This window comes from Phytophthora sojae, assembly GCF_000149755.1.
Source record: "Phytophthora sojae unplaced genomic scaffold PHYSOscaffold_2, whole genome shotgun sequence".
Lineage (NCBI taxonomy): Eukaryota > Oomycota > Peronosporomycetes > Peronosporales > Peronosporaceae > Phytophthora > Phytophthora sojae.
Window position 1 is genome coordinate 8,647,182 of NW_009258116.1, and position 12,128 is coordinate 8,659,309.

The 12,128-nt window shown below is 58.4% G+C and overlaps 5 protein-coding genes across 5 annotated transcripts; 4 read left to right on the forward strand and 1 right to left on the reverse strand.

Moving 5' to 3' along the window:
* Positions 1-1,129: 1,129 nt before the first annotated feature.
* Positions 1,130-3,361, forward strand: PHYSODRAFT_257855 (hypothetical protein; the record flags this gene model as incomplete). The annotated part of the gene is given in 3 exon segments (XM_009522476.1): positions 1,130-1,675; positions 1,694-1,738; positions 2,126-3,361. 3 exon segments carry the CDS (start codon positions 1,130-1,132, stop codon positions 3,359-3,361), a joined length of 1,827 nt encoding a protein of 608 aa, XP_009520771.1.
* A 1,123-nt stretch (positions 3,362-4,484) lies between these two features.
* PHYSODRAFT_326494 (hypothetical protein) lies at positions 4,485-5,264 on the forward strand (the record flags this gene model as incomplete). The annotated part of the gene is made up of 1 exon (XM_009522477.1): positions 4,485-5,264. One exon carries the CDS (start codon positions 4,485-4,487, stop codon positions 5,262-5,264), a length of 780 nt encoding a protein of 259 aa, XP_009520772.1.
* Positions 5,265-5,641: 377 nt separating this feature from the next.
* PHYSODRAFT_478968 (hypothetical protein) lies at positions 5,642-7,579 on the forward strand (the record flags this gene model as incomplete). The annotated part of the gene is made up of 2 exons (XM_009522478.1): positions 5,642-6,751; positions 6,800-7,579. The coding sequence occupies 2 exons, from the start codon at positions 5,642-5,644 to the stop codon at positions 7,577-7,579; spliced, it is 1,890 nt and encodes a 629-aa protein (XP_009520773.1).
* Positions 7,580-7,722: 143 nt separating this feature from the next.
* Positions 7,723-8,770, reverse strand: PHYSODRAFT_487734 (hypothetical protein; the record flags this gene model as incomplete). The annotated part of the gene is made up of 2 exons (XM_009522479.1): positions 7,723-7,796; positions 7,822-8,770. The coding sequence occupies 2 exons, from the start codon at positions 8,768-8,770 to the stop codon at positions 7,723-7,725; spliced, it is 1,023 nt and encodes a 340-aa protein (XP_009520774.1).
* A 2,702-nt stretch (positions 8,771-11,472) lies between these two features.
* Positions 11,473-11,919, forward strand: PHYSODRAFT_460595 (hypothetical protein; the record flags this gene model as incomplete). The annotated part of the gene is made up of 1 exon (XM_009522480.1): positions 11,473-11,919. A coding segment is annotated over one exon (447 nt), but the record flags the coding sequence as incomplete, so codon positions are not given.
* Positions 11,920-12,128: the final 209 nt, after the last annotated feature.

Here is a 12,128-nt window from a genome sequence, read left to right on the forward strand (position 1 = left end):
AGAGCTCTCTGATGTTAGCAACGAGTCAGGCATTAAACTCATGCAACACTAGTCGCCAAGCTTACCGCCTTCTCGTTTGGCATCGGCGGTACACGCCAGTCGACGGCACGATGAGCCCCCGTGCCTTTGCACCAGCCTCGCACGCTACGACTACGCGTACCTGCACCGCAGTACTAAGAGATCCGGTCATCTCCTTCGCAGTAGCATGTAGTCCGTCGTGCAGTTGCCGCACTCATGATTCTCGATCAACACCGCGCTGCCCCAAATGCAAGTGGTCCACTCTACTTCGGATTACTACTGCTGCTGGTTTTGGGACTGGTACTGGTCCTGGGATTAGGACCCCAGACTGGTACTGATTTTGGGAAAACCTCCACTGAACTGCCGCCTAAAGCGTGGCGAATCTGTTGCTTTGTGCCTTCGTGGATCCTTCGAAGAAACACTTAGCGTTGGCTTGTCATGTCCGCGTTTGCGTGTGTAACGGAACTTCCCATCAAACCTTTGTGCACAGCAAGCGCACCCCTCAACGAAGACATGGAGAAAATGCAGCTTTTAGTCTCGGTCGAGGAGCTTACAAGACAGAGCTGCCTACCCGAAATGTCGGACTAAAACAGAGTGCGTTTCACCTGTCCGCGATGCCGATTGCACCCCGCTAGGTGGCCGGCGACAGAGAGCGCAAGGTTGCACACGGCGGCTGGCGCTCGAGCGCCGGCGGACTTGCCAGGAGGGAGCTCATGTAGAGGCAGCGCTCCTGACTTCGGACACCCGTCGGGAAGCGAAATCCCTGAGACCTGACTTCGCATCAACGCGACGGGCTCCCCTGGCCCCTTGTCTGAACAAAGCCGGTGTGCTGTTCGAAGGGATTTGATAGACGAGCTCCATGTTGCAGCCACAGCGCGGTATGCGATCTATGGTCCCGTAGTCGCTGCGCCGAAGTCTCCGAGGGTAGCTCATTCAGCAATTTGCCGAGCCAAGCAAACGACTCCGCTTGCTTAATTGGAGGCCAGCCGCTTCCAATACACCCGACCACCCCCCAAGCACCATGCAGCTTTCTCGCATCATCGCGCACATCGCGCTCGCTGCGGCGATCGTCGCTTCGGCCGCGTCGCCCACGGACGCCGCCTGGGGCTGGATGACCACCCCGAGCCACGAGACCAACGACGCCAAGTCCAACAACATCGTCGAGGGTCTGCAGCTCGAGCGCAACCTGGGTGCCGGTGGCGGCCTGCGCGGCTCGCAGGCGCAGGACACGCCGAGCCAGGACGACGGCTACACTGGCCAGGACCAAAACACGCCGAGCCAGCAGGACAACACCAACCAGGACGACGGCCACAAGGAGGGCGAAGAGGGCCAGCACGAGCAGAAGGAGGACAAGGAGAAGAAGGAAAAGAAGGATGACAAGGAAAAGAAGGAGAAAAAGGAGAAGACGGATGACAAGGACGACAAGGAAAAGAAGGAGAAGAAGGACAAGAAGGACGACGACGACCACAAGCAAAAGGAAAAGAAGAAGGAGAAGAAGGACGACGGCGACCACAAGAAGAAGGAGAAGAAGGATGACGACGACCACAAGAAGAAGGAGAAGAAGGATGACGACGACCACAAGAAGAAGGAGAAGAAGGAGAAAAAGGAGAAGAAGGACAATAAGCACGACGATGACCACAAGCAGAATATTCCTAGCGTGGACATTCCTAACCAGGACACGCCCAACCAGGACACGCCTAACCAGGACACGCCTAACCAGGAGGAGCCCACCCCCACGCCGGAGACCCCCGTGCAGGAGGAGCCCACCCCTACTCCGGAGACCCCCGTGCAGGAGGTGCCTACCCCGACGCCGACTACCCCTGAGATCCCGACGCAGGAGGAGCCCACCCCCACGCCGGAGACCCCCGTGCAGGAGGAGCCCACCCCCACTCCGGAGACCCCCGTGCAGGAGGAGCCCACCCCTACTCCGGAGACCCCCGAGCAGGAGGTGCCTACCCCGACGCCGACTACCCCTGAGATCCCGACGCAGGAGGAGCCCACCCCCACGCCGGAGACCCCCGTGCAGGAGGAGCCCACCCCTACTCCGGAGACCCCCGTGCAGGAGGTGCCTACCCCGACGCCGACTACCCCTGAGATCCCGACGCAGGAGGAGCCCACCCCCACGCCGGAGACCCCCGTGCAGGAGGAGCCCACCCCTACTCCGGAGACCCCCGTGCAGGAGGTGCCTACCCCGACGCCGACTACCCCTGAGATCCCGACGCATGAGGAGCCCACCCCCACGCCGGAGACCCCCGTGCAGGAGGAGCCCACCCCTACTCCGGAGACCCCCGTGCAGGAGGTGCCTACCCCGACGCCGACTACCCCTGAGATCCCGACGCAGGAGGAGCCCACCCCCACGCCGGAGACCCCCGTGCAGGAGGAGCCCACCCCCACGCCGGAGACCCCCGTGCAGGAGGAGCCCACCCCTACTCCGGAGACCCCCGTGCAGGAGGTGCCTACCCCGACGCCGACTACCCCTGAGATCCCGACGCAGGAGGAGCCCACCCCCACGCCGGAGACCCCCGTGCAGGAGGAGCCCACCCCTACTCCGGAGACCCCCGTGCAGGAGGTGCCTACCCCGACGCCGACTACCCCTGAGATCCCGACGCAGGAGGAGCCCACCCCCACGCCGGAGACCCCCGTGCAGGAGGAGCCCACCCCCACGCCGGAGACCCCCGTGCAGGAGGAGCCCACCCCTACTCCGGAGACCCCCGTGCAGGAGGTGCCTACCCCGACGCCGACTACCCCTGAGATCCCGACGCAGGAGGAGCCCACCCCCACGCCGGAGACCCCCGTGCAGGAGCAGCCCACGCCCGCCCCCACGACGCCTGAGGACGTTCAGGGCAGCCACGAGACCGAGGTGACCCCTGCTCCCACGACGCCCGAAATTCCGGTGCAGAACGCCCCTCCTTCGCCCGAGAACCCTGGCCAGGAGGAGCCTCCTTCGCCGGAGAACCCTGTCCAGCAGGGCAGCTACGACCACGAGGTGCCCACGCCCGCCCCCACGACGCCTGAGGACGTTCAGGGCAGCCACGAGACCGAGGTGACCCCTGCTCCCACGACGCCCGAGATTCCGGTGCAGAACGCCCCTCCTTCGCCCGAGAACCCTGGCCAGGAGGAGCCTCCTTCGCCGGAGAACCCTGTCCAGCAGGGCAGCTACGACCACGAGGTGCCCACGCCCGCCCCCACGACGCCTGAGGACGTTCAGGGCAGCCACGAGACCGAGGTGACCCCTGCTCCCACGACGCCCGAGATTCCGGTGCAGAACGCCCCTCCTTCGCCCGAGACCCCCGCTGTGACGCCTGCCGTGACCAAGCCCCACACGTTGGACTGCGCTTTCTAAGTCCGTAGCTTATCCCGGCAGCTTATTGAGATCTAGTTTTGGATACCATTAATGTGCTTTCGAATGACAGATTTCGTTTGATCATGTCTGCAGTATTGTTTCATTTTGTACTTTGCTAAGTTGACATTTATGGTTTCTATGTTACGTCATTTTAGCCGTCAATTTGTTGGTACTGTGTCAACTTTGGCGAAACTTAGACGACACCTCTAAGCCAACACACTCCAGACACTCCATTTTTTTCACTCCACCCCAGTGCGGACGCCACACTCGAAGTCAGATACCACGTTACTTTGCAAGGCAATGGAAGGTGTGAGGGGGGCTGTGTGAAGTCACTTGCCTATAAGAGGCTCAGACAGCAGCACGCCAACTTTTGAGACTCAAATCGCGTAGGGTAGCTACACTATAGTCCGTAAAGGTGAAGGTAAGCGCAACTATCCGTGTATGTGGTCCTTTTCGGCAACACCCATGTGACAGGATAAACATCCACTGAAGAAAAAACGGTTCTCGGATCATTGCACCGACGCTCAGCTTGCTTCTGCTGTGCTGGTGTTCATTTAGAGGCAGCGCAGTAGTCGATCCGCGCACGAACTACGGTGGTCATCACGCAGCGACTCCGGCTTGCGAGAGCACCACTCCGCGCTAGTCGTAGTACACCTTTTCAACTTCAAAACTGCAAATTATAAGTTCAAAACAGCAAAAGGTAAGGTCAAAACAACAATACTCTATAAATGTATATTACAAACTGAATGATATCTATCATCGTATACGATTATAGAGTACAATTTGCCTATTGGCTAGCTATGCTGCGTGCCAACCAATGAGCTGTGTATAAAAGTACGAAGCTGGCCTGGTCTCTGCTCGTGCAGTTTTGAACTTACCTTTTGCTGTTTTGAACTTACAATTTGCAGTTTTGAAGTTGAAAAGGTGTAGATCTAACCACTCCGTACAAACGCGACTATCAAACCTCAGCTCGTAAAAGATATAAAGCTTGCTGCCTTTGCATTGAGCGCGAGAAGGTAGAGCATCAGCGGGGACAAGGACTTGTTGCTGCACTTTGCCCACTTTGCAATTTGTCTCCTGCAACCCACAACTAAAGCCGTACGCTTCCCAACCAAGTACCAAGATGCTCGCTCGATTCACCGTCCAGCTCGCCCTAGCCGTCGCCTGTGTCGGTATCCTCCTTCCGTCCTCGCACGCCTGCCTCACCAAGTTGCTCACGGGCAACGGCTGCGATTCGACCGACACGAGCACGACCTTGCTCGGTGGCGCGGTGGATACGCCGTGTGACGAAGACACGTCCTCGATCCTCTCTAGTGGCCTATTCAGCGGGTTGACTAGCGGCCTCACGAGCAACGGCTTAGCCACCACCGCGGACGCTCCGTGCGATGACGACACGTCTTCGATCGTGTCCAGTGGGTTGACGAGCGGCTTGAGCGGCGGACTCGCTAGTGGTGACCTGAGCACGGGCACGGGCATAAGCGGCGCCTGGCCCAGTGCGTCGACCTCCGTCTCAGGCGGAGCGACGTCCACCGGCGCTGCGACTCCGTGTCCTCCATCATCGAACGGAGTCTCCACCACTTCAGGCACTCAAGCGTCCACCTCGGCGACTGGTGCGTCCAACAGCGTGACAACCACGAGCAGCACCCCATCAGCTGCGACTGGTACGTCGGCCACAGCGAGCGGCGCGGTGACTTCAACTGCAACTTCGACCGCCTCAACCCAGGCGACGCCGACTTCCAGCGCTGCAGACTCGACCACTTCTCAGACGGCGCAAGCTTCGGGCACCGCGGACCCATCGACGATCAAGACGGGCATGTCCGCTGCCACCGCTGACCCTGCGACGAAAGCGGCCGCGTCGACTTCCACCACCCTCAGCTCGGCCGCGCAGAACCTCCGCCAGTAACTCGTACCCGCTCAGGCAAGCAGGCGAGGCACACCACACCCACACCACCCAAACCCCATCTTCTTCCAGTAGCGCTGCCTTTGATTTTTAAGTTTTCAACCTTGGGGGTTGCCCCCAGTTAATGTGAAGTGTTCATTCGTGTCAAGAGTGCTAAGTTATGTGTGGTCTGCCCATTGGCATTAGCGGAGCAGATGCTCGACTATCTTTTCCCGCCATGGTCACTAACTATCCGATACCCCTCACTCTCAACTCGAGAGTCTGTTTGAGACCCCCTCACTTCACCATTCCCACAGGCGGAATACCGTACACCCTCGAGTCGATCGGCCGCGCCCCCTCCTTCCATGCGTCGTCCATTCGCGCGATCCTCAAGATCGGGCATGGTCTCACACAAGTCTCCGGGCTTCTCGCTATTCTTGTTGCTGCTGCTTTGGTCTGCAGCTAGCTCCCTCACTCCAGGCCGTCGGTTCATTCGCCCCTCTCCAGAACTCATGGACTCGCCAGTTGAGACCGCGAGTCATGCGGTTGACAACCCGCGACACCAGGAGATCAAGCAACTCCAGCGCGTTTACTGCCGGGGAGAGCTGCTGCATGAGGTGCAGACGCAAGAGCTCTTCCCGGACAGCAAGCACTTCGTGGACATGCCGATCAAGGCCTCGTCGTCGGTGGAGCAAGTGTTGACTCAGTTCCAAGAGCTCGAGGCGAACTTTAGCAACGATAACACCACGGGAGCAGCGGCAGACTGGAAGGCGCGACTCGCTGTGTTTGTCGACCAACACTTTGACTCGCCGGGGGCGGAGTTGGTCCCCACGACTCCTCCAGACTTCCACGAGGGCGAGGTACCTGTTAGGATCATGGAGATCAGGAACGAAAGCCTGCGTGGCTGGGCTATGGAGCTGCACAAGCTGTGGAAGGTGCTGGCTCGCGTCCCCGCGTCTGCTGCATCAGGTGAAGCGTCTAGGAGTTCGTTCTTGCATTCACTGCCGATTGCTGCAGCTCCAGGCGACCCTCAGAGCGCGCTGGCACGCCAGTTCCACGGAGAAAACGTGCTTGTTGTGCCTGGTGGGCGCTTCCGCGAGAGTTACTACTGGGACTCGTACTGGATCGTGCAGGGCCTGCTGGTCAGTGGTCTCCGTCAAACCGCTCGCGGGGTGGTGAACCACTTGCTCGAGTATGTGGCGGAGTTCGGCTTCGTCCCCAATGGCGGGCGCATTTACTACCTCACTCGCTCGCAGCCTCCGATGCTCTCGGATATGGTGCGGGTCGTTGCCAAGCTGGAGAATAGTTCATCAGATGAAGATGCTGACGCCTGGGACCTCGAATACTTGCGCGCTGCCGTGCCGTTGCTCGAGCGAGAGTACGACTTCTGGATGCACCGTGGCGTTCATGGCCACGCCGTCGAAATTCCAGGTCCACACGGGGAGACCTTCGTCCTCAACCGGTATGTTGCTCACGCTGGTGAGCCCAGACCGGAGTCATATCGCGAGGATGTCGGCACAGCGTCCGCTGCATTCAGGCAGAACGTTACCACGGACAAGGCAGCAGTCTACAACGAAATCATTGCGGCAGCTGAGAGCGGCTGGGACTTTAGCAGTCGGTGGTTCGCCGACTACTCCACGTTGAAAACGATCCGCACCTCGCGTGTTGTCCCCGTGGAGCTGAACTCCATCCTACACCGCGTGGAGCTCAACCTTGCGAAGTTTTATGAAGTATTGGGGAATTCTGTGGCTTCACTTCGATTCCGAGACGCTGCAAACACCCGCACTCGGGCCATGGACGCCGTGCTTTGGAGCGAGTCCGAGGGCTGTTGGAAGGATTATCTGCTGGACTCCCGCGAACATTCCCGAGTGGTGTCCATTGCCAACTACTCACCGCTGTGGGGGAGAGCGTTCGACGCCTCGGACTCCGCTCGATTGGAGAAAATTGTGACGTCTTTGGAGAAGTCAGGACTGGTTCAGGAGGGAGGTGTCCAAACGACGACTTCGGTCACGGGCCAGCAATGGGACGCGCCCAACGCGTGGCCGCCTCTGCAAGATATCATCATCGAAGGTCTGCAGGCGGCCGACACGCCAACCGCGCTGACATTGGCAAGGGGACTTGTCCAGACGTGGGTGGAAGCAGGCTTCGTGGCGTGGCAGAAGACCGGGCTCATGTTCGAGAAGTACAACGCCCAGCAACTCGGCGGGGTCGGCGATGGGGGCGAGTACACGCCGCAGTTCGGCTTCGGCTGGTCCAACGGCGTGATCCTGTCGTTTCTTACCAAGTACCAGGACCAATTAGGCGACGCTGCTGAAGTTGCACGTCTTGTTGGTGCTTGATAAAGAATGTACTCCGTCTTTTAAGATATGAAAGCCCGCGCTGGGACACATGCATTAAGCTTTAAGTGTCGAGGCACCTACCTACCTAACCTTCGACTAATATGAGTTGCAACACCCTTCTCCCTCTAAAAAAATCATATCTATCAGCTTCTAACGCCCGACACCGCCGCAAGTGGCGGTTCGTTCTGGTTGGTTGTTGCCAAGATCGTGGGGACCTCTTGAACCTGCAGATGGACACGGACTCTTGCGAGCCATGGAGTCCGCCGCAGCGAGAAGCTGGCGAAGTCTCTCGTCTCCGTCCCTAGCAACCACTGGCCCATCGAGCGCCGTTTGGCGGTCAATCTGCACGAGTTGCAGCGTCTCAAGCGCGCACTCGCTGCCCTCCACCACCTTCGCGTTATCTCCAAAGCATTGCCGGACATTGTTACCGGTAACTCTCTTCCGAGCCACACACAGGTGCAGTCCGCTCTCATACTGACACACTTGCGCGTACATCTTGTTGGTCACTTGAAGTTGCTCCAATAATTCCTCAAGCGTCGGCTGCTCCACGAGTTTCATGGTCTTGCTGCGCAGAAACTCGCCCGCCTTGTCCTCCATCCTCGCACAGGCCTCCTGCTCGAAGCGGGCGTCCCCCACCGACACGAGGTCCGTGCGCGTCTTGAGTCTCATAAACACCTCCTGCACCTTCAAATGGCTACACAGCGCGTCAAAAGTGGCGCACTTCCAGTCCAATTGGCTACCCCCGGTACCAACGTGATGGTGGTACCAATCTCTGGCCGACACCACCTGCACCCGCTCGCTGTCCCCAGCGCCGCAATGGTGCTGGTTGTCCAGCAGGAACTGGCGCAACTTTGGCAAGAAGTGCTCGGCGCTGGCCACGACCCAGGGCAGCGACGCCGCCGTGACGATGAACACGGGTCCGAACCGAGCCGCGAGCTGCAGGAGCTCCAGAGCTTGGTGCTCCAGTAGCTCCAGGCGTTGCCGGTCCGATGGCGTTAACGGTGACGGCGCTGGCTTCTGCTCGAACGTCTCGATGTCCATGGGTGGGGCTCCGTCGATGAGTCCGTGCGCGACCAGCAGTCCTCGGTGATGTAGCCATGTTGTCGGACACAGAGTGTCATCCCAGTCGAACACTGATACCAATGGCTTCTTGGTGGCTTGAGCGCTGGAACTGGGCGGCGGAGTGGCCATGGACGCGTAGTAGCGTGGCGATGCCCTGGGCTTGGAGGCGAAAGCTACGGATGATGGTGGGTTTCGCCCCGAACTGCTGGAGTAGCCATGTGTTGACACCACGCGCATGTTGCCGGGCACTTGCCACGACCGTTATTGAGCTATTTTTGATGGATGGAGCAGAAATGACCCGAGCAGCGCGGTGATTGGCTGAGCCGATTTTGGCTACATTGCCTCCGCTAAACTTATGAAATGAAATGATATCCATTTTCGCGTGCGATCAACGCGCTCTCGCGATACGCCAAAGTCCGTGAGCTTGGCGTCCAGTTCATGTGTTAGTAAAATGTTCTTGGACTTGAGATCGCGATGAATCACGGGAGGGTCGAGCGAGTGCAGATACGTGAGAGCGTGTGCCACGTGCAGCGCGATCTTAAGCTTCTCGTACGTAAAACCAACCGGTCGGTGCTCCGTCTCGTACTTGTTGAGCAAAGTTCTCAAATCTCCACCAGACATGAACTCCGTGAGCGCACAGAGGTCGTTGGGCGAGTCCCAAGCTACTCCCACTAAGTGACCAATACGTGGATGCTCAAGTGTAGCCATGATCTTCACCTCGGTGAGGAAGTTGATACGGTGGGCCTTGCTCTTCCTCGTGTCTGGGAGCAGCATCTTGACTGCAACTTGCTGTCCGTTGTACGTCCCGAGATACACCTCACCATACCCGCCACGACTCAGAAGATGTTGAACGATCACTTTTTCGCGCGGAACTCGAGCTCCTAGAATGGCTTCATCTCGCCACAACGCTGATCCATCGCCGTCCGACGCAGAAGTGAACATGTCGTCTGCAGTCATCGACGTCGCGCCTTCAGCCATGTTCATAAACCCACCTTCACCTTTAGTCCCATCGGAGCCGTTCGATTCTTGCCTTTTGGCTGCGGAGCGACGTCCACACCAGAAAACCAGCCACCCGATTACAACTGCAGCCACCACTCCGACAATTGCTATCACCACGATAACGCCAGTGCTGAGACCCGAGCTTGATCCATCTCCGCTTATAACGCCAACGCTTGATCCGCTACTGCCAGCACTTGTACTTCCAGTTTCATCAATTCCGCTCCTCGAGTCTCCATTGCTTGTACTTCCACTGTCGCTGTAGCCCCCACTACCCGACGTGTACTCGCTCTCGGAGTAAAACTTGTACTCGCCATCATAGCACGAATGGTCTTCCACCACAGAGCTTTCAATCGAGAAGCTTTTGGCTGCTGTAGTCGAGCACGCGTTATCCTCGAACAGCTTCAAGCTCTCGGAGCCAACGCTCCCCACACTGGCGATCGCACTCTGGTAGGACGTCGAGTTGATCATCTTGATGCAGCTGTCGTTGGCCAGGAACACCCTGCCTTCGAAATCGGTCGCCGACGTGTTGAACTGCTCTACCATGACGTAGTCTGTGCTCTTGTAGTAGCTCTTGGTCCACTCCTGAGTGTCGGCGACGCAGATGACGGTGCGGTAGTACTCGGTGCGGTTGAAGGTGTAGGGCGAGCAGTAGTAGGTGATGTTGCGCTGACCGCAGTTGAATTCCGGGAAGATGTCCATGTAGAACGGGGCTCCGGAGCAGTCCGACGTGGTCCAGTAGCCAGACTGCTGGTATGTGAACGCTGCAGCTTGTTGTAGCAATAATGCCGATACTGCAAACACGGCGCAGGTTGATATGGCCTTCATTGCTGCGCTTGCTTGCTGGGGCTTTTCAGTGTTGGGAGAAGAATGGGAAGTGGAAGGGGTCGATCAAGCCAGTCAGTCGAGTGGATTGATTCTCAGGATTTCACTTTTTTGTTGAAGCCACCAAAGCTGTGCGACTGTCTTCACGAAACTACGGCGGTCCCCAGTGATCAAAATGCATATTGACTGATAGCGCTAGCACCGCAGATCAGGTGTCCACGAATTCAATAAAACTCTTGCGTGATGGCGATGAGCTGTCGCGCTCCCAAGCTACGGATTGCCGCTTCACGCATGAAGCGAAGCCGTTCTCTATCCATTGCAGCAGGTCATGCGTGTAAAAATATTCACCCTCGCTAAGTTTAGCACTTCGGCTACGATGACGGCAGCAGTGGGGACGAGCTTGTGGATGGCACCCGAGGTCATGATGGGCGAGCGCTATGACGACAGGGCCGACATCTTCAGCTTCGGCATAGTGATGTCGGAGCTGAACACGCACTCGATGCCTTACGCACACGCCAAGTCCCGAGATGGATCCGGCCATCGAATGCCCGACACGGCCGTCTTGCAACTCGTCGCTGCCGGACGTCTTCACGCCCCAGAAGTGCTCTACCACCTCCAGACAGCCTTGAAGGACATGTGCACTGTAGACGAAAATTGTAGCCATCTGTAGTCGTCACACGTCGCAGATCGTACCTATTGCGAACTTGGCTTTCTCCATACCGCGCCACGACGTGAACATGGGTACGCATGGCAATTTTTGCTCGTTGCCTCCCTGCCAGTGTATAGCTCACCCCATGTTGCCTACATTGACAGCAGGCCCTCCCGCTTCATCTATGCCCAAAGACAGAGCCAAAAAGACCTACAAGCGGCCGCAATGCAAGCACGAAGGCTGCACCAACCAAGTCAAGTCCAAGGGGCTGTGCAAGAGCCACGGAGGGGGCATCCGGTGCAAAATGGAGGGGTGTGACAGGTCCGCGCAGAAGGCGGGGCTCTGCTACACCCACGGGGGCAAGGCGTGCTCGGTGGAAGGTTGTGAGAAGAGTGCTCAGCGCAAGGGACTGTGTTATGCTCATGGTGGCAAACCGTCCGAGGCCAAGCGGTGCACCGTGCCCGGCTGTTTGATGGTCGCGCGGACGAGGAATTTGTGCAGAGCGCATGGCGGAGGCGCTCCTCAGTGTGAAGTGGAAGGCTGCGAGAAGGTGGCAGAGCCGGGAGGTCGCTGCGGAGCCCATGGCGGAGGCAAGCGGTGCAAGGAGGAGGGCTGCACCAAGAGAAGGATGACGAAAGGGCTGTGCTGGGATCATGGCGGTGGCAAGAGGTGCAAGCTGGAGTGGTGCGATAGTCGAGCGGACAGGAGTGGGTTTTGCAGCGCTCATTTGGCGGAGAAGCGGGGTGTGGAGGCGCCTAGGAATGCGTCTGATGACAATTGGGGCATTGATAGCGACGGCGACGAGATGGCTACCTATGTTTCCTCGGCTAACAGACGCCAAACTACAGAAGAGCGAGCTGGCTCGGCGACAGCTACTGGTCTTAAGGAGAAAGGGGATAACCGGCCGAGTGTTGTTGCCAGGGCCGCTGATGCCACGAAAGGTGGGGCGAGGAAAAGATGACTGTTGCTGGCATACCAGTACGGCAGTTTAATTGTTCAACAAGCTGAAGATTCGCC